Source organism: Ursus americanus, chromosome 34 (assembly GCF_024610735.1).
Source record: "Ursus americanus isolate L20-20 chromosome 34, mUrsAme1.1.p, whole genome shotgun sequence".
In the NCBI taxonomy this organism is placed as follows: domain Eukaryota; kingdom Metazoa; phylum Chordata; class Mammalia; order Carnivora; family Ursidae; genus Ursus; species Ursus americanus.
Window position 1 is genome coordinate 4015592 of NC_142160.1, and position 25966 is coordinate 4041557.

General features: G+C 52.2%; 1 protein-coding gene across 1 annotated transcript in view; it reads right to left on the bottom strand.

Annotated features, from left to right (window-relative positions):
* Window positions 1–4832: 4832 nt before the first annotated feature.
* The window catches only part of ROR2 (ROR family WNT receptor 2), a 190520-nt gene continuing 169386 nt past the window's right edge, over window positions 4833–25966 (bottom strand). The window contains exons 5-9 of the mRNA XM_045772352.2: window positions 16995–17122; window positions 13012–13326; window positions 11594–11839; window positions 8640–8842; window positions 4833–7226 (exon numbers count right to left, since the gene is read on the bottom strand). Coding sequence (XP_045628308.2) covers window positions 5781–7226; window positions 8640–8842; window positions 11594–11839; window positions 13012–13326; window positions 16995–17122 — 2338 coding nt within the window. The 3' untranslated portion in view covers window positions 4833–5780. The remainder of the gene's footprint in view (window positions 7227–8639; window positions 8843–11593; window positions 11840–13011; window positions 13327–16994; window positions 17123–25966) is intronic.

The following is a 25966-nucleotide window of genomic DNA, read 5'->3' on the forward strand; positions in this document are numbered from 1 at the left end:
CACCACAGACAGACCCCTTTGCACCTGGGTCCCCTTTAATGCAGAAAACATTTCTATTGAAATAAAGCATTTCTTAAAACCAAGTTAGGATGGCATACATGTGTTCCTGTATTCACTCAGGAACAGGATTTTGCGGCAGGCCTGCTGGTGGGTGTGATCTTGGAGTAGTCGTGAGCGAAACCAAACGTTGGGGCATCTGCCACACCGCGGGGGTTCGGGCGAAAACGCGATTTTCACCAGCAGCCAGCCCTGAGTGCGATGAACACCTCCTTGGGTTTCCCCTACGTTTATGGTAAGAGAAAACGCTACATTTCACTCAGAGGTTAGTGAAAATAAACATGTGGTTTCCCCACCACGTTCACTGGCAGGTCTGGGGGGCCTGGGGCCCCAGGACAGGGCCCTGCCACCGTGTTCTGAGATCCAGGGAATGCCGGGGTCTCTAGATGAAAGTAGAGCCTCTACAGGGACCCAGAAACCAGTCTTCACAAGCAATGGAAGACGGTGGGTACCCACCCGCCAGTGTGCTCATGATGGAGGGGGAGCTTTCTGCCCTTCATCACTTGCAAATGAAGGGACCCGATCTAATGATACCTGAGGGAGCCCCTCGTCAGTAGCCCCAGCTGGGTTCTGCCCAAGGCATCACCAAACGGCAGGGACTGTCCCCCGGGAAGACTTAGCCTGTTCGCACGGTATTTCTTGTTCAATAACCCTCCTCCTGAGAAAGCGGGAATGCTTCCTCTCTGGTTCACCACTGAATCCAGCCAACAGGACATGTTCAAAAAGTATTTGTGGAACAAGCATGTGAACACACAGCTGGAGGCCGTTTGGGGAGAACCGACGTGCCGTCCGCCGGACTGGCCCTGCACCTTCAACCCTTTCTTTCACCTAAGTGATGCTTTCTTTTAATATTCCTGAAAGTGGGTGGCTCTCATTAAAGCCAAGGAAAACAAAACAAACTGATGATAACGAGGGCTGGTGGAGAGCCGTTGAAACTTTAGTCCTCAGTCATTGCTGGCGGGAAGGTAGAATGGCGCAGCCTCTTTGGAGGAGAGTTTGGGAAATTTCTTAGAAAGATCACTGATTTACCATATGACCCAGCAATTCCACTCCTAGGAACCTACCCGAGAGAAATTAAAGCTTATGTCCACATATGAACATATGCAAATGTTCATAGCAGCATTATTCAGAATATCCAAGAACTGGAAAAATCCACCTGTCTACGGACAGACGAGGAGATAAACAAGTACGGCGTATCCGTATAATGGAAGACTGTGCAGCAATTAAATGACCTTCTGATACACACTAAAACATGGGTGAATCGCAAAGACATTCGGGTAGGTGAAAAAGGCCAGAAGCAAAATGCTACATAGTGTATAATTCCATTTACATAAAATGTCCAGAAAAGGCAAATCCATTGAGACGGACAACAGAGCAGATAGCCCAAGGCTGATGAGCATGAAGGATCTTTGTGAGGGGATAGAAACGTTCTAAAATCAGGTCAGGGTGAAGGCTGCACACGCTGCAAAGTTACTAAAAATCACTGAATTGTACACGTGGAGTGGCTGAATTTTATGGGAGTAAGTTACAGCACAATTAAGCTGTTTAAAAACAAGAGTGATGGTCAGTCCAATGGAGACTGAGGGAGCCTCAAGATCCAACCTGAATGAAAGAAAGCGTGTTCTCTGGAGCCCAGAACAAAGGCCCTGTTACAAAATGCTGTGGGTCTCCCGGGGTGAGCAGCGTGGAGACACAGAGAGTGGAAACAAGGTAAAAACCAGACACACAAGGGTCCACAGTGACCCCTTCGGGTGGCCTATCTGCCGGTGGGAATGCTGGGCCCTTCCCAGCCTGGAAAAGTCGCGCTGGGGCCGACTCATGTCTACTTTAGTGCCATGGCCAAAGTGCACCTGTTACCTATGGGAGAAGCTCCGTCAAGCAAACTGAGAAGGCAAACCAGGCAGCAGGAGTAGGGGTCCTGAACACTAAAACCATCTTTCGGGCAACTTGCACGTTAGTCTCTTCACTCCTTTCGTGGTTCTTGTAGCCCAATTTGTGTCTCAAAGTGTTGGTAAATCTTAACAAAATTCTATGGTTGCACATTCTTATTATTGTCTGTTGAGATGGGCTTTCCCCCAAAGAGGCGGCTTTAGTGCAATCTTCCATTAAAGACGCCATAGTGAGGAGACAAAATAAAATATAGAATGTGGTATAAAAAAAAAAAAGCGACAAAAAGATGATTGTTAAAACCCTAGGAGCGAAAGACAGTATTAAACAAAAGGTAAAAGAAAGAAAAATGCCCATACAGACAAGGTACCATTCCTGTCAAGTTCTTTAGAGAAGGAGAACATTCAACACGGAGCTGGTAGGAATGGGGGCAGCAGGAGCACAGGGAGGGGCCGGGCCCCCTGAATTCTCTGTCACCTGCCTGCACGCCCTGTCCCTTAAGCGAAGATCATGAACAGGGTTTATCAGAACCTGGCCCCCTGGTGGACGTGGCTGTGAATTGCACAGGCGCTTCCTTACCCTAAGCCCCGTGCCCTGCTTTCCGTGCTGGGGAGGGGGATTCTTACAGCTGCCTTCTGGAGTTTGGTCATTTGGTCCCATCTCTCCCTGGGTAGCTGCATATGTCCCTAAGGCCTTCCAATCCCCAAGGGTTGGTTTTCAATCTGCCTCTCTCCCTCTGGGCAACTGTTCACTAAAGCCTCAGCACTTGAGGCTGGGAAATAAATCGAACAGGATGAATCTGTGAAAAAAACAATACCAATGAGTTAAAAATGTTAACTTGCCCTGTCTTTTTAAAAACATGTGCTAGAGCCGAAACAAGGGTCCCCAGGCCCCTCCTGCACAGGTTTCTCCCCACCTACCCCTGCCGGCACTGAGCCATCGCACGTGGCAGCTCTCGTGGCAGGGCCCCACGGAGGAGACGCTGCCGTGACACCTGCCACCTGCCAGATGGGACTCTGACCTCAATTTCCTCAGACACAGCCTCCTTCTTAAAAGCTCACCTCAGAAAAGTTCTTCGATGTTTCTGTAAGAATCTCCCACAGGAACGGCTGCGTAAGATCCGTTTGAAACAAAGTTGCCCCCAAATAGGCATCGACCCTGAATTTCGAGGATGAACCCAATGCAAAGGGAGCCTATTTAACCAATGCTCCCGTGTGGAGAGAGGCCAGAAGGTTCCTTGCCGTAGAGGGGCAGCTACTGTATACTGTGGCGTCTAGACAACACTCTGAAATCAGCACAGGAAAGTGAGCCACTGCTCTGACACCCTGTTTCAGCGAGGACCGTTTATCAAACACGTCAGGACGGCAGGAGCTACTTGTGGCTTCGTGTGGCTTGAGGAAAGTGACTGCACTTTCAGGAGCGGCTCGGGAGTGGTGGCGAGCTGGGGTGAGCGGGGCACGCGGCCGGGGGACGGCACGCGCGGTGCTGACCTGAATCCTGGCCCTCGGCTCTAAGATCGGTTGTTCGGGGTCATCCCAACCAAGCCACAGTCCAACGAGCTTCAGCAGCGGCGTGACCTTCCTGCGGATGCAGAGGCCCTCACAGAGTGCGCTGCGGCGGACAAGAGCGCTACGGAGCCCGACAGAAAAATCCCCAGATCAGAACCTCCCCGCTCTTGCCAACGTTGCTGCAGAACTTCTGCCGGGGGCTCCACGGTGCTGCCGGCGGCCTGAGCCGTGGTCCCTGTCCGGGCGGTAAACCGAGGGGGTGGCCATGCCCGCGCAGAGGACAGCCAGGGGGCTGGTTCCCATTTTCTGCTCTCACGTGCCAACCCAACGGTTAAAGCATCAGGTGCCCGAATGAGAGATTAGATTAAGTTCCTCTTTCCGATCAGTGGAAATGAGAAGTAACCCCATTTAACCCTGAGCTCTGCGACTATGCAGCGTGGACCACACAGGTCAGGAGCGGGGCTCCGGGGGGCTCCCAGTCCCGACCCCGACCCCACTGCTTCTTCTGCCAAGCACAGAAGCGTCCCCCCGGTTCAGGACACACATTCAGGCATGTGAGTTCTTTATAGGTCTACGGGGCCCTACGCGCGAGCGGCATTACACCAAAGCCGGGGGTGAAGGGCACACAGGACAGCCCTGACGTTCAGGAGGACCTGAGGTCCTACACGATCGGGATCGTCAGCTCGGGCTTGGGTGCAGCACCCCCAGGACACCTGTATGTGCGCACTCTCGGGCCCCCCGACCTGCCCGGGAGCGGAGCAGGCAGGGCTCCTGCTGCCCGCACGCACGACCCAGAGTCCCAGTTAGCCTCGCCGGCCCCAGTGCCGTGGGACCCCTCCAGCCAACCCCAGCAGACTCCTCGGCTGGCGCTGGGGGCCTTGCTGCTGGCTGAAGCCCCTCTGGGTCTCACCCCAGTTGTGCTGTGTTGCAGGGGAGCCCTGGCCCCTGGGGTGACCGGGGTCCGGATGGCTGAAGTGCCATGGGAGCAGAGACACAGGCGGCCCTGGGCGGGTGGCGAGGGTGGCCCATGTGCGCTCACTGACTCACCTCCCCACCATCAAGCCCTGCCCCAGGGCCCTGGGAAGGGCCAGGCTCTAGATCTAAAACTGTCAGGGGCCGTGGGAACCGCAGAGGAGAGAGGTTAAAACCAAAGACCAACTTCACATCATCTGCAATTAATTCGCCCCCGAGACCCTAACAGAGACGCAATGGGACGTGTTTCCGTCATTTGCCAGCATAGATCCACACTCAAACGGAGTTGCTGGTCCCAGACGAGATGCCCACACCCACACCCACGGCACTCAGCCCACGCCCTCGCTGTTCGGTCAGGCGGCACCTCGGCTCTGCCATCCTCGCACCCTGCAGAGAGCTGACCCAAAGTTCTGTTTCACTTTATTGGATACACCAGGTATGGGAGTTACAAGTGAGATCGATCGGTGCGCCGGCCTGTGAGCCTTCTCTCCCGCCAGCTCTGAAATGGACGGACCTCGCCTGCACATGGTACAAACACAAGCCAACCAGAATACGATCAGGCGGAGTCCCAAAGTGGGTCACGTAAACAGTTAAATTACTGAGCTCACAATACTTCAAGGAGAATGGCATACACCACCATATAAATTACATTTCCGGTCTGTACAGGACTCTAAAGAAAAAATAACAATACTGTGCTCTGTACAACAGTGCTCCTAACATTCCAAACCCAAGAAACACTTGCCCTTGAATTCCAGAAAAGTGGGCAAAATACACATGCAGGGTAATTAGAATCATTTCACAAAAATACAAAATGGCATGGGTTTCTTTTAAGGCACATTTTCACGGAAGGCACACACAACTCCCATCTCAGAAGCCCCGTGCTCATGGGACCCTGGCGGGCGGCAGCGTCCTGTCCCCGAGAATCCCGGGTGGCAGCAGTGGGGAGACGGTCACTGGCAGGGGCGGCAGGGAGAAAGCAGGTCTCCATCCTCAAACAGGCCGGCTGCCGGGAATCTCACGGCTGTACCATAGGCCCGTTTTCCAAAGTTGTACCATAGCCGATCGACACGCAAGGTGGAGGGAAGGCGGCACCTTCTTTCCCGCCAAGCGCAGGCACTGCTCACTGCCGGTCTCCCTCAGGGAAGCAGGCAGTGTAGGCGGTCACCGTGCATCCTGCTGGGCCACCACCCCGCCTGGTCAGGCACCACCAGCTCCAAGACCCTCCAACCGCAGCTCCGTGCACAAGAGGACCACAGAGGAGCAGATGTTGCACAGCGAGACCGCAAACCAGCCCCCCCCCCCCCCCGGTGCCTGAGGCTCGAGCCTCCCCTGGAGTGCCCGGCGGCCCTGTGCCCCTCAGGCTTCCAGCTGGACCTCCGCCTCGTCCATCTGCAGAGTGTCATTGTCCCCCAGGAGCTCGGTCTCCGGGACAGAGCCATCCTCCTCCTCCTCCGCTTCCTGCACGGGGCTCTGGGCCACATCCTCCGGGGTGTTCTGCGGGTCCTCGGTGGCCTCTGAGAGCAGGGCTGCCCGGTCCGCCATGGACGTGTTGGAGGGCGCGGTGGTGACATAGCCCGTGCTGGTGGAGCCGCTGCCGCTGTGGTGGGAGCCAGGCTTGGGGACCACCTGGGCGGGCACCTGCTGCGGGGCCATCTGCATGGGGATCTGGACCGGGTAGAAGTTGGGCAGGTAGGCCCCATAGGCCGGCACTGGCTGGTACCCATTGACGGGGATGTAGAGCTGGGGAGGGGGCACCATGGGCCTGATCTGGCCTTCCATGGGGATGAACGGGGGCTGTGGGAAGGGCTGGGCCTTCTGCTTGGGCCCCCCGTAGCGGGCGTTGCTGACGTTGCTGACGGGGCTGGTGCTCAGCGAGCTGGTCTGCGTGGCGTTGCTGGCCCCCGAGGTCTGCGCCGAGCTGTTGTAGGTGGACAGGTTGCCCCAGGCCCGGAGCCTGCTGTGGATGTCCTTGAAGCGGGGCCGCCGGCTAGGGAACTCGTGCCAGCACTCGATCATCAGGGCGTACACCCAGGCAGGGCAGTCGTCGGGGCAAGGCAGCACCTGCCGGCTGCGAACCATCTCCACCACGTCCTGGTTCGAGTGGCCGCAGTAGGGCTGCAGGCCGTAGCTGAAGACCTCCCACAGCACCACGCCGTAGGACCAGATGTCCGAGTCCACGGAGAACTTGCCGTACATGATGGCCTCGGGGGACATCCAGCGGATGGGGAGCAGTGCGCTCCCCATCAGCTTGTAGTAGTCGGCCGAGTACACCTCGCGGAACAGCCCCAGGTCCGAGATCTTCACGTTCAGCTTGTCATACACAAGGACGTTGCGGGTGGCCAGGTCCTTGTGGACCACGTGGTGGCTGGACAGGTACTCCATGCCCGAGGCGATCTGCGCCACGACGTGCACGAAGTCGGGGGGCTCCAGGGCGGACTTCACCGTGCGGTCGTCGTCCGTGCTGCCCACGTCCGAGTGCGGCGAGCGCATGACCAGGAACTCGTGCAGGTCCCCGTGCGAGCAGTAGCTGAACACCATGCTGAGCGGCTGGTCCTTGGTCACCACCCCCAGCAGGCACACGATGTTGGGGTGCTGCAGCCGAGCCCGCAGCATGGCCTCGTGCCGGAACTCCTCCCGGAGCGGCCCCTCCGCTTTGTCCTTCAGCGTCTTGATGGCCACGGCCTGGCTCTGCTCCCCTGGGGCCGGGCCGAACAGGTGACCTTTGTAGACCTTCCCAAACCGGTCCTCCCCGAGCTCCTCCATGAACCTCACCGACGACAAGCTGATCTCCTTGAGCTTGGCCTGCCAAGAAGAAAAGCCCCAGTGAAATACGTCTGTTCCCACAACAGGGGAAGGACAATCTGGGGAGCTGGGAGGGGGGGCTCAGGGGGGCAGCCCTGGGGACGCCCGCCAACACAGCCCAGCAAAGGACCCCCAGTCCTGCCCACCCCAGGCTCAGCCTGCCCTGCACCCCGCTCTCTGCTCTTAAACTCGCTCTGACACCAGGAGGCTGCCTGAAAAACTTCAGCGTGTCCCAACCAGGCTGCAAAGTATGTCCCCCCCAAATACGCCAGGGATACCATCGCAGGCCATGTGTGCACACCTGTTCACACGCACACACACCCCCAGCCAAGCTGGGCTCCACTGTCCCGGAGGCACCGCGGCACTCTCCCCGCTGCGTCCCCCACCCAGGGCCCTTCCTCCTGCTCTCCGCTATGTGGCCGCCGCCGAGGCCCAGGCACCACTGCGTCACAGTGAGACCCAACCTGTCTCTCTTGAACCCTGCAGTGTGCTGCCCCCGATTTCTCCCACTTGCAGAGTCTAGGCCAGCTGTTTTCCAGCTGTTCCTCAATGGGCCCATCTCACTGCTTCTTCTTGATTAGACACATTATGATGGAAGCACCACAGGGTGAAATCAATCCAATCCGCCCGCCCCTTCTGTGTGCCCGGCCCTGTTCTTCTCCTAGGCTCCCCGATGCAGGGGGTTCTGCATCTCCTCACCCTCCACCCCCACGGCCCCCAGCAAACACGCAGCGACTGCTGGCTACAGAGCTGGGTGAGTCCACTCTCCCCCGACCAGCTTGGAAGACCCCCTTCAGAGCCCAGATGGGAATGTTTTCCCCCAAAGCTTACAAGTAATGTAAATGTCCCTTCTGTAAGCCCGGCAGGCCGGGACAAACGCTCTCCCGTGCTGTATCTCAGGGTGTTCCCGCTGTCCTAAGAGCTCTTGGGGCGGGGGGTAGGGGGGTGGGGGAAGGGCGTGGCCTGTCCTACCTCCCCTCTAAGTTTGCTGCTCCACCCTTCCCTGAAAATCAAAGCAAAGCAAAACCAACCTGACTCCAAACTGACGAGAAAACAGGCCCCCGTCCCTTATAAGAGCCAGCAGGGCCCTCACACACTGAGCCAATCCGAGCCCTTTTCCTTTGGTTCTCCTGTGGGGAGAGCAGCAGCCCTGCAGACGCAGGACGGCTCCTTCGGGCTCTGGCTACTGCACTGGTCTGGGTGGAGGGAGAAGCCATAGACTGTGGGATGGGAAATTCCAATGCGCCTACCACTTCCTTCCTAAGGACACAGATGTCCTGACATGTCTTAGAGAAGACGCGGGAGAATAAAGGGCAGTTTAAGATGGTTATGTGTCGAGTATCGAGTGTCAAGAACCCGAACGTCGGGGCAAGCGATCTCCAGGCAGGGGCTGTGCCTGGAGGCGCAGGAGACCTGCTTGTGCTGGGCGACGAGAGGCATTTCCACGTCCTGGCTGGGCGAGGCCATCAGCTGCCGCCGCTGTGGTGTGGACGCAGAGGCCTTCTGCTTGTTCCGGCACATGCAGACCAGGAAGAAAAGGCACGCGATGACCAAGGGGATCGCGATGCTCGGAACCAAGATGTACAGAATTCCCATCCTGCTGCTGTCCTGGGGGCCTGTGAACAGCAAGGTCCACGACGGTTTAGAAAACATCCCCCCTTCCGACTCCAAGTTCTCCGCCAGCCCTCCCCCAACTGCAATACTCAAGCACAAGGGGACGATCCCAGGAGTTGCATGAGGGGCAAAATGGCACGCCAAAGCTAGGAGAGGGTAACGTACCGAAAGACACCCCTCCCGCTGCACGTTTATGAGACACAATCCGAAACTGTCACCAAGGAGTCAATCGGGAACACACGGCTCAGAAACCCAAGGACGCTAAGGCCCTTACAGCAGTGAGAACCAAGGTACTGGGAGGAGAAAGGACCCTTTCCTGCAACATTTTAGGATTTTGCACATTTTTTGTGTGATGAACACATACTCTTTTAAGATAATAACTCAAAATGCATTTGGATTAAAAGAGCACTGGTAGCCTTGAGTTTGACCCAATGCAGTTCGCCGCAGGGCCACAGCGTGCTTGGAAACGCAGGGGCGGGATGTCCAGATTGAGGCTTCCAGGCGCTTTACGATTTTCACAGTGAGGAGCAATGCTCTGTCTCCCTCTACAGGATTCCCAGACAGGCACAGGGGGCACACTGGGCCGCAGCACTGTCCCAAGCCCAGTGTCTGTCTGTCCCATCAGCCCCATGCCAGCGCCCCCCACCCCTCAGCTCAGTCCCCGCTGCAGAGGAAATCAAACACCACCATAGAACTCCCCTGGCCCCAGCCTAGAGGCAGATGTTCCAGAAGCCGCAGGGGCAGTGGAGGCTCCGGGTCATTTCTCTGGGGAGATTCCACGCCCCTCAGGCCCAGGTCAGAGATGTGAGCACCGTCCAAACATGTGTGCGACCATTTATCATTATCTTTTCAAAACCAGCAACAGGTACCAAGCTTATTGACAACTGGAGTGATTCTTCCTAACAGCCCATTTACCAAAGACTATACCACTGCTAATAGGCTGGCGTTCCCATTTCTATGTCCAGTTTAAGGTGAGCGTGAAATAAACGACATTCATTCAGCTCTCTTGAAATACAGAAGCAACAGTTTCACAGATTTCTTTAAAATAGGATTTTAAGTGGAATTCTTTTCAAATGCAATCGTAGCCTCCATAGTTCGCGGCCGCTGGTTTTGTGGCAGAATAATAAATACATCTGGGACGAGGCTCCACGGAGGACAGGCAGCCCCGGGCGCTCGCCGGGGGCCGCGCACAGTTCCGCGCGCTCCGGATGCATGTCCATCATCACCCGACCCCTGCCGGGAAGCACTCCGCCTGCTTCTTCCTCAGCCGCTCACAGTGATCCTGCACCACGTACGCTTAGCATTTCTGCCCTCGAACCGCAAAGCTTTTTGCAATATGAGATGTTCCTACAACTGCCAGATCGAACAGCCTACGTATTTTTAATGTTTTGATTTATTTTTAATTACAAAAGTGGTAACTGCTCATTGCGAAAATGTATTCTGTTTGAACACTTCTGTAGGCCACGGGACATCACTGCTGAAAGTCTGGGGTGTATCGTTCCAAAACTTCATGCACAACATGGAGGTGCCTATGTGTATGCGTGCACACACACACACACACGCATGTGTGCACACACGCACACACCTTTCCTTTACAAAGAAGGAGACAGAGAAGGGGAGGGAGGGGGGAGCGCAGACAGAGGGGGTGGGGGGAGAAAAGCAAGGAGGAATAACACAGCGATTGCTCTACAGCTCCCTTCTTTCCCCAACAGGTCATCACGGACATCCTTCTTTGCAGGAAATTTGTTTTAGAAAACTGTAGCAATCCACGAAGTAGCTTTATGATAATCTCCCGACACTCTTCATTCTTGAAATTTAGTCCTGCAGTGAACACACATTCTCGAAGATCTGTGTTAGGACCTGTGCTGGGTTAAGAGGAGCGGCAGATTTGGAACTGCCCAGTCCTACTGCCAGGAGGTGACGGATGCCAGTTTCCACTGCTAGCGTCCGCAGGAGGAGGCTCGCCTGGCCCTGGGGCCGCCAGGAGGAGGCTCGGGGAGCACGGCGAGCCTGGCTTTGCTCCACCCTGAATCTCTCCTCATTCTCTTCTCCATAATGGTCCAGCAACCCACTTTCTCCAGGGTCCAAAATGTAAGACTCAGTAGGCAGCCAACCTTGTCTTGGGGACCCAGGCCGGCGGGAGTGGGTGAAGCGTAAGTGGTCTCAACACAGAAATAGGAACGCTTGTAAAGTTTGCGACCCTTCATTGCACTCTGTTCTGTGCGTGATGTAACAAAGTCACTGCAGGGAAACTGGTTACAAGACTAAAGCTCTGTTCTTCCTCGCTCTGCCGTGTCCACCTGCGCAAACTGGCACAGCGGGAGGCAGGGGCGGGAGGTGTCAGTCCCCAGCGCCAGGTGCCAGGCCGAGGGCTGTGGCTGTGGCAGGAAGCACTTTCCCCGATATTGGGAAACACTACATGACAATACTGATGGAGAAACCAGACGCCAAACTGACCATCCCAGGACCACACACAGGAAAAGCGCTGACGGAGGGACCCCAAACCGTAAACAGCAGTGTCCACGTGGTGAAACTCGGGGTGAGACGCACATGACTCTTCACACGTTTCTCTAATTTAAAAGGTCCCGTAACGACCAGCTATTACTTCTAGAACCCGCAACGGCTCTATTCAAAACCAATAATCAGGGCGGCGCAACGGGGGAGCTGTGGGAGCGCCAGTGCCCGGGGCCCCAAGCCATCACAAGTGCACTCAACAGTTAACGCTTTAAAAAAAAGAGAGAGAGAATACATACTACAAGAGGGAACGTCACACAGTTCCATGCGTACGTTTTTATTCTGCGTGAAGCACCAGGGGCCCTCCATCTGCCCTCCGGGGTTGCGGCAGTAAGCGTGCCCCCCTCCGAGCTCGGGGAAGGCTGCGCTGGTCAGGTGGTGGCTGTGGGGTAGCTGCAGGGCCCACGGCTGGCACTGGTGTCCCGACTTGGTGGTGCTGGCCGTCCCCCTGTAGTCCGTGCCCGAGCCGTTGTAGCACTGATGGTCTGCGAGAGAAAGATGCGTGAGGAGGCCGAACGGGAAGGGGCAGCAGCCCTCCTCCAGGGGGGAGGGGGGCACAGAGCACCCCTCTCCAACTCCTCCAGAAAGAGACAATAACACCACTTTGCCTGCATGTACCCAAACCGTTATTTCCGGAAGACCAAACGATTTGACTTCCAAGAAAAGCAGCATTTAAAAGTAATGACTTCATGAAGCCCCAAGCCCAGAGGTTAAGTTGGGGGGTGAGGGGGCATCCGGGGACACATGTGGGGAAGAATACCCATCCAAAGTTATACCATGATCGTGAAAGCACCTTTGGGACCCGCCAGGCACCTCCATTGCAGAATGAGGGCGTCACCCCAACCTCACGCTCGCTGGCTCTAGAAGCAGAGCCGGGCTGACCAGAGGGAAGGTAAACGCTCAGGCCCACAACCTCAGACACCCACTTTGCTGCCAGCGAGGACACCGTGTGCATCTCCGTGGTCCACAGCGGAACCCAGAGCGCTCTGGGAGCCAGCCCCGGGGTGCGTGTGTCCCACAGCAGTTCTGCGGAGCTTACCGTGAGCGGGCACAATTCTAAGCACTGTCTAAACTCATTTAATCTCCATTCCACCTTCTGAGATTGGTGGTCACTATCCCCGTGCAATAGGAGGAAACTGGTACTTAAGCAACGTGTCCAGGGCCACCTAGAGTGAGCCCTGCAGCCAGCATCTGGGTGCAAGCCGAGAGCCCAGAGACCAGACTCTGACTGCCCAGTGAGGAGCCCTGCGGGCTTTGAGAACCCCCAGCCTCACCAAAGAAGTGAGTGGAGTCCCGAGCCTGGGAGGAAGGCGAGCTCTTCCCTCGTCCCTCCCCTTCAAGGGGCAGCGACCCTGATCCAGTCAGAGTTGAGAGATGCTCAGGGATCGCAGGGCAAGTCTGGAAGCTGGCCCTGCCTCTGCTCCCGCTGCTAACAGGCTTTTGCAGCAGCACGGAGATGACGCCCATCTTAAGAGAAGTGGAGTGTGAAGCCCAACGATGCTGTGACTCACACCAGTCCCTAAGACAGCCAGGACTCAGCGGCCGGACCCCAAAGCCCTAGTGTGAAGCCCCCCGTGAGCGCCCACAGCGGCTGGGGCCCCGGGGCTCTAACAGGCCCGGCCGCGGCCAGGAGGGGGCGCGCGCGCGCGGGACTCACAGCGGCCCAGCCTCTCGGCCGGGATGCCGATGCGCATGCAGTTGGCCGCGTCCGGGCTCTCGGGCAGGGGCAGCGCCTCGCACTTGGGCAGCTGCAGCCGCATGAGGATGAGCGGGTTGGAGCGGGCGATGGTGTACTCCTGGCGGCACAGGTCGCTCTCCAGCACCTCGCACTCGTCCCGGCACAGCTCGCGGGGCTTGGGTGCCCGGGAGCGCGCGTCGCACAGCGGGAACACGAAGTGGCAGAAGGACGGGATGGCGAACTGCGAGCACTGGTCCGACAGGTGCGTGGAGGTGCCGATCATGGTGAAGGCCGCTGCGGGGGGGGGGGGGGGGTGTGAGACTGGCGTTAGGGTGGGTGGGCACCTACTCTGGGGCCCCTAAACCCCATCTGAAGCCCCCACACACATCCCGCCGGACCTGGTGCACCCAGCCCCATCTCCAGCCAGGTGTCCCTCCCCTGCCCAGAGCGCCTGGCCCCCTCTCTCACTCGCGCCCGCCCCTCTCTCCCCTTCCCCTCCCATCAGGGCCCTCCAACCCTCCACCCTGTCCTCTGCACACCAGAAAGTCTCTCACACAAGCAGGCCCCAGGGAGCACGAGCTGCCCTGATTTGCACCAGACATAGAAAGTCTCTGGTCCCAGGGCTTCACTTACAAACATCAAAAGTGCAACAAGAAAGAAGGAAAACCAGGCCCAGAATCTCATCCAGCTAGATGCTTCTTGCATCACAGGAAGATTCAGATTTCAGACCCGAAAGCCACCTCCGAAGGCCCTGCTAGGAACTGGGCTGTGCAAGCAATGGGCGGTAGGTAGAGCAATGGGGCTGAGTGCCGGCGAGAAGCAGGGGCTGGAAAAGAGCACGAGGACGGAGCCCCGGTCTTCTGCCATCCCCGTCCTGTGGGCCTGCGGGCAGACGCGGCAGCCTGGGGAGGCTTCAGCAGGGGGTGGGTGGGAGGGGGTCCCGGAGTAGACAGTAGGCCACAGATGGGCCACCCGCCCTCTGAAATGCAGCCGCAGGAGGAGTTAAGAAGACAGTGGGAGAGGCAGGGGTGAGAGGGAGAGCCAGCAGACAGCTGGAGGGTGTTCAGAGGGGGAGAGGGATGGGGGCGCTTTGTGAGAAAGGGAGCAGAGAAGCAGGTCGAGCCAGGAGGGCCTGGAGCCAGGGTCGGCTGGTTTGCTTTTTCGAGGTAGGACACAGAATAGAGTGTGAGAGGAATGAATGTGACGTCAGATGTGGAGAGAGCACGCGGCTGGGAGCTGTGGGCTGGGCGGGAACAGCGGTGCGTGTGGCAGGAGGGCACGGTCCCCCTCTCTCGGCCATCAGGGCTCAAAGGCAGGCATCAGCCAGCATGCCCCCTGCCAGGAGGCCCACCCACTTTGACCTGCGAAGGCCCTGCTTGCAAGGATCTGACCCGGGACAGCTAAAGAGAGGCCCCTCTGCCCACACACCCTGTGCATATGAGGAGAAAACAACACTGTTGAGCTTCAGTCCCTGGGACGCCCACTCTACCCATGACGTGCCGTGAGGTGCCCAGTGCGGCCAGCAGGTGGCGCTGCAGGCACCCATTATCCAGGGGGACCTCGGAGCACCCAGAGCCGCCCGGGGACTAGATGAGCTGGCGTGGGAGCCCAGTTCTGGCCCTGCCCCGTCATTTACTACAGGACAGAGGGTCACTCAGTCCTTTCTGGTCCTGTGTCTTTATCTGTCAAGTGATTTGTTGAGGCCACACCCTGGGGGCTGGAAGCCCAAACCGAGCCTCTAAGATAGCTTGTGAGATGAATACCTGGTCCTTACTCCTCCTGGCCCTTTCTGGCCAATATTAAAATTGAGGAACAGAGAGGTAAGAGGTTTAGGTGCAGGGTCTCTCGGAGATGGCTCAAGAACCAGGTGTGAACCCAGGTCAGTCCCATTATGGAGTTGGTGACCATCAGGAGGGCCGTCATGATGTGGGCTGTGACCCCCAGGCACGGAAAGATGGTCTAAGAAAGCAAACCTGGCATTTCTTTTGGGGTAATTAACCAATAGAGTGTCATAGCTGACCCTTTAAAGGTCTCCCCTCTTCCCTTGCCCCCCTCAGAACGTAGCACATAAGGACTTACTTCTCAAAGTACGGTTCTGGGTACCCAGAAGGTCCAACAACTCATGTCCTTGCCTTTGTCCATTCCCACATGTCACCTGAAGGCCTCTTGGGGCCCATTCCCTGGGAAGCTTCCGGAGTCCTGGGAAGGAGCTCTGACAGGCATGCTCCCCACCCAGACAGAACATCTCCACAACCGACAGTCTCTAAACCACAAGCCAGTCAGTCTAGAGCAACTTCGACTTCATTGTCTCTAAAATCCACAAACCTGGAGATCCTCGTTCTAGACTTTTGTCTAAAAACTGCTGTACAATCAGTCTCCTCGGATAGCGGAGTTGGTGAAAGCTTCAAACAACTCCTGAAGACAGAACTCAGGGACAGTCCTGTGCCTGGAATCAGGGTTTGTCAACTAGTGGGACGCAAAATTCTGGAGGCTGCGGCTATAGCATTTTACAAGATGATTAGAACAGGGGATGTCTGAATGCATGGTTCATATTAAGGCTATAACCGGCTCTTTCCCTTAATGAAAGAGAACTGAGGAGAAAAATCCAAGCACACTGCTTTTGTTAAGGATGATTTTTGCTTCCTGGAACCTGTGTCACTTCTCTGAGACACAGGTGTGGGTATACGAAATGATAACGTGTAAAGCACACATTTTTCTATATCTTGTGGTCAAAAAGGTTTGAGCAGCTCTGCTCTAGATGGCATGAAAAGCTTTTCCAATGACAGATACCAATGTTCCCAAAACGTTCTCCTATTGGACGACGCCGTCCTCCTACTTCTCACTGGACACCTCGCTTTGTCCTCGGGGGCTCTGGAACCACGGGCCAGCCAGGCTGATCCTTGCATGGCCATGACCTTATACCCTCCAGCTTGAGGTGAAAGGCAAGGGAGGGCTGAGCTGGATTTAGAAGGACACGTCAATGACATCTCTGTGAGTGCCCACCTAGCATCCTCACTCTTGCCCCTCACCAGGGCGGTGCTTTTTTGCAAGCTCTCCTTAAATCCCACCACGTGTCCTGGGGAGCCCAGCATCAGAGGTGGGCAGGTGGCCCTATGGGGCAGCCGGGGTCTGGAACTATCGTGTGGAGAACCCAGGTGCACGGGGACACCCGCCATCTCCGCAAGATTTCCCTCGTTCCTTACAGAGTCTGGAGAGAAAAACGTGTGTGTTTGTGGGGAGAGCAGAGATGGGCTCTGGTCAAATTCATTTTCTTACTTCTCAAAGGATTTCCCCCAAGATGACCTTCCCATCAGCGTGTAAAAGTCAGTGCACTGCGGACTGACAGCCGACCAGAAATGGGAACTCCTGAAGAGACAGAGAGCAAGCCTCTTCCTGCCGAGCGATCTGCCCCGTTTCCCACGCCGTGAAGCAGGCCCCTGGAAACCCGACCGCTCCTGGGACCTGAATGCTAACCGTCGGTGGTCCGCACAGCGTCCCGCTTGCCACAGCCTGCAAACCTCTCTCCCCGACACCGACGTCAGGACTGTGAACCTTTCAACCAAGCGCAAGGCCGCGAAGGGGCAAGAGTCAGGGAAGGCAGAACAAAAACGTCAAGTGATTGAGTGCAGGGGCACCAGCCTCCCTGCGGTGTGGCCAGCCCGGGGACAGGAGGCCCTGGCGACGCAGTGAGGACAGGACATCTCAGGACCTCGGACCCATGTGATGGACCCAATTAAGCACGCTTGCTAGAGTGAACGCACAAATGGGAACGTTTGAGGGTAACCCTGGTGGCAGTCCCAACCGCTTCTATCAAAGCTCCCTGACTCTCCGTCCAAGACACGCGGAACTGGGACCGATTGCCCAAGGTAGGAAATGACAAATGCACAAGGGGGACGGTCTGCGCGGAGACAGGCAGCCGCACGCATGCTCACGGTCTCACGACAACGATGTGGGGCTCCTACCTGTGATTCGGTTCTCGATCTCTCCCTGCATCTGGAGGGAGTCCACGTAAATGGTCCGGTTGCCAATGAAGCGCGCGCACGCGATGCCCCGGTAAGGCTGGCAGAAGCCGTCCTCGTGGTAGTCGTCTCTGGGGAAGACACCGTCTGTGAGCTCACTGGGTGGTGCTGTTTCTTTCCTTTTCAAATCCAGAGTCTTATGATCTGGTCATCTCGCTCCTTGGTATTGACCCAAATGAACTGAGCGCCCCGGCCCACCAGAAACCCGCCCACGAGTGCCTAGTGCAGTTTTATTTGTAATTGCCAGAACTCGGAAGCACCCAGGATGTCCTTCCGCAAGTGAATGGGCAAATCAACTGCGGTGCGTCCAGACAGAACAGTATCCAGTGCCAAACACAGACGAGCCTGAAGGACACGGAGGAACGTTACACGCACGATCCTAAGTGAAGTACGACTCTGAAGAGCCCACGTGCTGTACGAGTCCCGCTACCTGACATTCTGGAAAAGGCAGAACTATGGAGACGGTCAAAGGTCAGCAGTTGCCAGGAGTTGTTGGGAGGGTGGTGCGGGGGTTGAGCAGGCGAAGAACCGGGGACTTCAGGGCGGGGAACCTAGTCTGCGTGATACTATAATAATATAATGGTGGATACATGTCTTTATAGGTTTGACCCTAGAACAGCCCACGTTTCAGCCTCATGAGTCCATTTACACGCAATTGGTTTTCAATGAATGCAAGAGAGTATGATAAATGTACCTTCTCCCCCTTAGGATTTTCTTAATAACATTTTCTTTTCTGTAGCCGAGTTTATTGCAAGAATTCAGTATATAACGCATACAACACAGAAAATATGCATTAATTGGCTATGTGATCGGTAAGGCTGCTAGTAGTCAAGTTTTTGAGGAGTCAGTTACACACAGATTTTCCACCACTCAGGGGGTCGGCGTCCCAATCCCCATGTTGTTCAAGAGTCTGTCGTCCGAATTCACAGCATGCACGACACCAACAGTGAAAGCTAACGTATGCTCAAGACTCTGGCTAATGGGGGCGACTGGGTGGCACAGCGGTTAGGCGTCTGCCTTCAGCTCAGGGTGTGATCCCGGCGTTCTGGGATCGAGCCCCACATCAGGCTCCTCCCCTATGAGCCTGCTTCTTCCTCTCCCACTCCCCCTGCTTGTGTTCCCTCTCTCGCTGGCTGTCTCTCTCTCTCTGTTAAATAAATAAATAAAATCTTTAAAAAAAAAAAAAAAGACTCTGGCTAATGATTAGGCATTGACATTGGCTCATCGGTTCTAACCAGTACACCAATGCAAGACGCTACTAACTGTAGGTGCGGATGCTGGGAGGTGGTCCGTGAGAACTCTCCATACTTTCTATTCGATTTTTCTGGAAATCCCAAATTGCTCTAAAATATAAAATCTATGAACTTCAAAAAATCCAGCATCTTTAAGGGGAGCGGAGCCACGGAATGTGAAAGGTGGATTATAAATGTGAGGCGTACACGTGGGTGGGTACACGTCCGTGTATGGGAGCAAATACACACAGAACGCTCACCAGGAACATGTTTCATCCTACCTGTGAACTACATCTGAGACATTACGGCGCACCCCTGTAAACTTCTGTTGTTTGCGAGCAAGACTTTGACAAAGATGACGATGATCCAGAAGCTGTGTTCAGCCATTACACTGCACGAGAGAAATCTTTGCAGTGGAGGGAAACAAGGCAGGGGGCAGGATTCCCAACCAAAAGTCTGGCCTTCAAATAACTTGTACAAGGAGATGTTCTTATCAGACGACAGAGAAGTGTTCTATGTAGACGGCACGGACCACACTTAAAAACATGGGGGATGGACGGAGAGCCTCACAAAAGCATAGCCCTCCCACCAGGCCCCCCAGTCTGACTCCGTCCCCAGGGCCTTTGCACGGCCTACACATGGCCCCGCTGGGGTCTGTGCCACATTCTATTCTGTAGAAACGGTTAGTCCTGTCTTCTGCTGATGAGATCAGGCACTCTGAGTACCCAGACGCTTTCCTGCGGGCACTCAGGACTCTCCAAGGGGACAGGGGACGTGACCACAGCAGATATAAGAGGGCTGCCATCTGCTGGGAGCAAAGGAGAGGGGCTTGGAGCTCTGGGGCAAGCTGCTGACAAGTGCTTCGGGCCTGTAATTAAGTCACTTGTTTTCTAGCAAACGTGGAACTGGCCCCTAAGCCTACCAACACTGTCATCCCACCCTACACTGATTTAGACTGTCCCCCAGTGAAAATCTGTGTTGTATCCAATTTCACCGAATGGACTTACAAATCTGTATTTTAGCTCCCTCGCCAATATAAAATCTGGACGCTCGTAACAGCGGAGACAAAGGGTCTGGCAGACACCTCTCGGCCGCCTCCGGCTCTCTCCCTCCTTGGCACCTGCAGGAACTCTTTTTCAAAGAAAGGAACCTGGAGCCATAAATAATTTAAACAAAGAGATTCTGGTGTCAACAAGAGCTGGATGCCCTTTCTCGCAAGCTCGCTTGGCCATGATTTCTTTGGGTCAAGGATTCCTTAAATATAGTTTAACTAGCCCAGCACACGTGCTAACAATACACACCCGACCCCCTCCTTTCTCTCTCTCTGTGAGCTGGAGTTAACTGCTGATTAAACTAAAACCAATGCCCACGCTTACCAAACGCACCAAGGGTGCAAGTCAGCTCTGCCCCAGGGCGTGTGCGACGTGTACTGTTTGCAGGTGGCTCAGGGCACTTGCCCACCGCGCCAGGGAAATCAAAGAGATACGCACGCTCCGTGTAACGTCACCAATGCACGGGATGGGAGATCTGATGCAGTCAGTCCCTTGGGGTGACCCCACAAGAGCGAGCAATTTCTTTTCTCCACTTCAAGAATCAAGGCATAGAAGGCCCGGTCCCTTGCTGTGGGCTTCTCCCTGGACACTGGGCAGGTGCCCCCTGGGACCGGGAGAGCAACGGGGGTGCAGGGAAGACATGCTGAGAAGGGGCTCGGCGTCATCTCATCTGATCTGTTGCTAACTCAGCTCAGTGGGCTTCTACTCTGACTTGTAGAGAATGTCCAAAAACACAAACAGAAGTGTCTAGAAAATGACATCCTTCAGGTTTCTGACTTGTGAGAAAACAAGTAGAAATTACCTTCTAGTTTCAAGCACAATTATATTTTATCTTTACCTGGCGTAGTTTGGGACCTCTGAAGAGTGACAGAGCTGGGAAAGCATGTAAAACAGGTCCCTCGGAGACCAAAGAAAAGCACTGAGACAGAAGCTGCCATCTGTAAGTTGCTTCGACCACACAAGTGAAACACACACGTTACCGAATCGCAGACCATCAGTGTTACGGAAATTCAATTTCGGATCTCTCCTACATTCCCAATGCCCCACACGCTAATCTGAGGCTTGATGACACAGAGGAAGAAGAAACTTACAAACCAACAAATTCATGGTCAAGGAGAGGAGACAGATAAATAGCTACAATATTGTGTAAAAAGAAAAAAAAAGCAAGGAAAGGAGTAGGTGACTGAGAGCAAACAGAGGAAGGAGAGAAAGTGCTTTTCACAAAGGGCTGAGAAGATGATGGACTCATGGGCACCTTCCCCCAGTGATAAATGTGAAACATAAAAATTAGTTTGAAGAAAAATACAGAAAAATTCATGGATACAAATAATGAATGATCTTTGAAGGGAAGTTGGGTCCCTTGAAATTGAAAAGTAATCAATGTCAAAATTCAAATGCAGTTACACACGGTGTAGGAAGGTAACCTTCCCCTGCAAGCAGTTTTTTGCTAAAAAGTGGCAAAATCACTTTCACAATTGTCGTCCTTATGAAAGGGTCAGCCTGTATTAAACGGGCTGTCTGCTTGAGTGACGCCGAGGAGGCTTCCTCTCTGGCATAATGGAGGACAGAGCAAAAGCACAGGGAGTAAACGGAGATAAATCACTTTAACAAAGCCTGAAACTCAATTCCATAAGTTCCAGGTGACCTGACAGCAATTGAATAGGCAGGCAGTGACGAAAGACTCTTTGGAGGAAGGTAACAAAATCTAGAGTAGAAACTACAGTGTCGAGTATACAATGAAAACTTAGCAGATGTGAAGAAACAGGCAAGTGTAACCCATCAGGAGAACAAACCCAAAGGTGATCCAGATGTCAGACTCAGCAGACCAGGGCTTTCAGGAGTTCTAACTGTGGGAAGAAAGTGCACAGAAGAACTAGTGTAATGAAGATAGGGGTAATTTCAGGAGACATGGAAACTGTAAAAGAATCGAATGGAAGAACTAAAACATATAATCCCCAATAAACCCTTCACTGGATGGTATGAACAGATTAGATTAAAAGATTTTTTAAAAATGGTAAGCTTGACAGGTCAAAAGACAACTTCCAACGTGAAGCAGAGATTAAAATATTTACAAAAAATAAACAGAGCCTCAGTGAGCCGTGGGCCAGTACAAGGGGGGTCTAACTGATGCGCCATCAAATCCCAGAAGAGAGACCCAAGGAGTCAGGAAAAGGATTGGATGAAATAATCGCCAACATTTTCCCAGAGTGGATTTTAAAACAGTAACAAGCAATGTCAGGGAAGAGCAAGCATGACAAACAACCACAACCACAACAACCAAGGACGTCACACCCACTCACATCATGGTCGCGCTGCTGAAAACCTAAGATAAACAGAAAAGGGGGAACATGACAAATAATAACTGGCCCCTCATCAGAAACAATGCAGAACGGAATGACAGCTTCCACACACCAGCAGAGGAAATAAATCGTGAACCTGGAATTTCATGCTCACCAGAAACATCTTTCCAACAGAAGGGTCCGCTCACCAGAAAGGTAGAAACGTGAATATATCTGATATCAGAGCATCAAGATATATGAACAAGAACTGACAGGACTAGAGGACAAAACAAAAAAATCCACAATTACAGTTCCTCAAATTAGATAAAAAATTCCTGAAGAAACAACAGTGGAAACACTGATCACTGCCCTTGACCTAATGGACATTCGTAAACCAATATACCAACGAGACAGCATCTCTGTTTCAGTGCACGGGACACATTCACCCAGACAGACCAGATTCTTGCCATAAAATAACTCACAATAAATTTAATAGAACTGGAACCATAGGGGCGCCTGGGTGGCACAGCGGTTAAAGCGTCTGCCTTCGGCTCAGGGCGTGATCCCGGCGTTATGGGATCGAGCCCCACATCAGGCTCCTCCACTATGAGCCTGCTTCTTCCTCTCCCACTCCCCCTGCTTGTGTTCCCTCTCTCGCTGGCTGTCTCTATCTCTGTTGAATAAATAAATAAAAATCTTTAAAAAAAAAAAAAAGAACTGGAACCATAAATCTCAGATCACATCTAATTAAATTAAAAATCAAGAACAAAAGATATTTAGAAGCTCTGCATATATTCAAAGATTAAACAGCCCACTTCTAAATAACCTTTGGGTTCAAAAAAGAAAACGCAAGGAAAATTAAATGGTAGTTTAAATGGAATTCACATGAAATATGAAAAGTGAAAACAGGATGCCAAAAATTGTGGAATGCAGCTAAAATAGTAATTAAAGAGAAATTTATGGCTTTAAATGCTTAAATTAGATAAGGTTTTATATTGTAAAAAGCTGGAAAAAGAATGTCAAATTAAACCTGAAGTAATTAGAAAATAGTAATGACGAGGACAGAAATAAAATAAAAGAAAATCAATATAAAAGAAATAAAATAAAATATATTAAATATTTTTACTATTTAATTTTAAATAATTTTATATAATAATTTAAATATTTAAAAAATAAATTTTAAATAGATATATTAAATAAAATAATATAAAAGAAAAATCAATAAAGCCAAAAGTTCTTAAAAAAATGAACAAAATTGCTTATATCTAGAAAAACTGATAGAAAAAGAGAAAACATACATCACCAAAGACTCTATGGATGTTAAAAGATAATAGGAAACATTATGCACAAATACTTGAACACAGATCCAATAACTTAGAAAAATATACTTGAAAAACACAATACACTAAAACTAGTGGAAACAGAAATAAAAACTCGGAATAGCCCTAAATGTCTTAGGGAATCTGAAGTCGTAATAAAAAACCTTCCCATGATTAAAACCCCAGCCCCAAATAATAGAAACTGGTGAATTCTGTCAAACATTTAAGGAAGAAACAGTAATTTTACACAAACTCCTTCAGAATATAAAAGAATAAGAAATACTTTCTAATTCATTTTACAGGGTCAGATGATACAAATGCCTCACAGGGCTGTCCGAGGGCTTCACAGAGCAAAATGCCCCTGACCAAATGGGCAACTTGCTTTACAAAACAAGAACAAATTGGACCCAACGAAGTAAAAAGACAACAGAGCAACGGGTAATGAGCCAGCAGGGCTGACCAAGAGTACAAGGTTCTTTCAACATTTAAAAACCAGCCACTGAAAACACAGAGACAAAGAGGGAAACCATGTAGTGATCTCAGTTGATAGGGAAAAAGGAGTTGACAAAAGTCAACACTCATTGATTACCAAAACTCTCAACAAACCAAAAAAATCACTTTCTTAATCTAATAAAAAGGGCATCTATCAGAAACCTACAACATTTTACTTAAGGTGAAATAGGGAACATTTTCCCCATAGACATCGGAAAAGACAGACCTGTCTGCTCTTACCAATTCTAGCTGACATTGCCATGGAGGTCAGGAGATAGACTGATGGACTGATTAATGGATAGACAGACAGATGAATGGTATACAGACAAATGGCTTATAGATTAGAAAGGAAGAAAAAGACTGTTTTCACTCACACCTGATATCATCATTTGCATAGAAAACCCTAAGGAATGTATTTTTAAACTACTAAAACTAATACAGATTTAGTAAGGCCACAGAATAAGGTCAATACAATCAATTGTATTTCTGTAGGTAACAATGAGCAAATGCAATTTTTTAAAAAATGTCATTTCCAGGGGCGCCTTGGTGGCTCGGTCAGTTGAGCGTCTGACTCTTGGTTTCGGCTCAGGTCGTGATCTCATGGGATCGAGCCCCATGTAGGGCTCCGTGCTCAGTGTGGAGTCCGCATGGGATTTTTCCCTCTTCCGCTGCTTTTCCCCACTGCTCACACTCACTCTCTCTAGTAAATGAATAAATCTTTTTTAAAAAGCCATTTACAATAACATTAAAGTACACTAGAGTAGTCAAATTCATAGAGACAGAAAGTAGAATCATAGCTGCTATGCATCAGGGCGAAGGGAAAATGGGGAGACATTGTTTAACAGATACCGAGTTTCAGTTTGGGAAGATGGCAAAGTTCTGGAGAGCGTGTGTTGATGGTTGCACCATGTGAATGTACTTTTTTTCTTTTTAAAGATTTTATTTATTTATTCGACAGAGATAGAGACAGCCAGCGAGAGCGGGAACACAAGCAGGGGGAGTGAGAGAGGAAGAAGCAGGCTCCTAGCAGAGGAGCCTGATGTGGGGCTCGATCCCAGGACTCCGGGATCGCGCCCTGAGCCGAAGGCAGACGCTTCACGACTGCGCCCCCCAGGCGCCCCCGACATGATGTACGTGATAGCACTGACTGACTTACACACTTAGAAATGGTTGAAATACTTAGGAATACACCTAACAAAATGTGTACAAGACCTCCACACTTAAAACTTCAAAACACTGTATAGAGAACGAAAAGAGAACCTACATAAATAGAAACATACAGCATATTCATAGGGTGGACCAGTCAGTGGTTTTAAGGAGGCAGTTCTCCCAAAGCACAGCATCACCCATCAAAATCCCAGCAGGATTTCCTCACAAGTGACTTTAAGTTATGGGAAAACAACAACAACAGCAACAACTATATAATGAGAAAATGACCAAGTGAGCAAACTTGAGAGCACCGGTAAGGGGCAGACTGACACCCGTACCTCCAGCTGTACAACCCTGAAAAGGAAACATCACTTACACACTTTGAAGGAAAGAAGTGCACACTCAGCATCTAATCGTGAACATCACAAACGTCGGCCAGATTCAAATTCAGAGACGTTCTGGACCGCGACTGCGTTGCGTTTATCAAACATTTCCGTGTCATGAAAGGCTGAGAAACCGTTCCAGATTAAAGGACACTAAAGCCAACGTGGAGAGGATTCTGTCCCGGGGAGGGGGTCTACACAGCGTTACTGGGACAGTTCAAGAAACTGGAGAACGAACGGCAGTTCTCACATAACGCCCTGAACTGGAGGCTGTTGCTCTGTGAGGGAAGATGGCTGCTCTTAGGGAACGCACACCGAAGGGTGAGGGGAAAGGGGCGTCATGAATGCAGCCAGTTCTCAAGTGGCTCGGGAAATGACAAATACGTCCGGGAAAATGATAACTCAAATGTGACGAAAGGATAGCTGGCAAGCCTGCGTAAAGAGATAAGGCATTACTTATAATTACTCTTCTCATAACTCTTCTGTACATTTGGGGTTATTTCAAAATGGAAAGTTAAAAACATTCCAGTACAGACTTTTGTAGAAATGGATAAACTGATACTAGAATTTACATGCAAATGCAAGATAGAATAGCCACAATAATCATGAAAGAGAGGAGGAATGAGGGTGAATTTAAACCATCCGATTGTAAGATTTACCACAACGTTACAACTAAGAAGACAACGTGGTACTGGGATATGAGAACAGATCCACAGAACTTGATGGAGAATCTCAAGATAGACCCTAACCTATGGTCAACTGACTTTCAGTAAAGGCACTAAGGCATTCGAGGAGGACCAGACAATTGTTTCAAAACCAGTGCTGGAAGAACTGGCTATTCAGGGGTTTTTTGTTTTGGTTTGTTTTTTTTAAAAAAAATATTTTATTTATTTATTTGAGAGAGAGAGAGGGAGAGACAGCACAGAGGGAGAAGCAGACTCCCCACTGAGCAGGAAGCCCGATGCGGGACTCGATCCCAGGCCCCTGAGATCATGACCTGAGCCGAAGG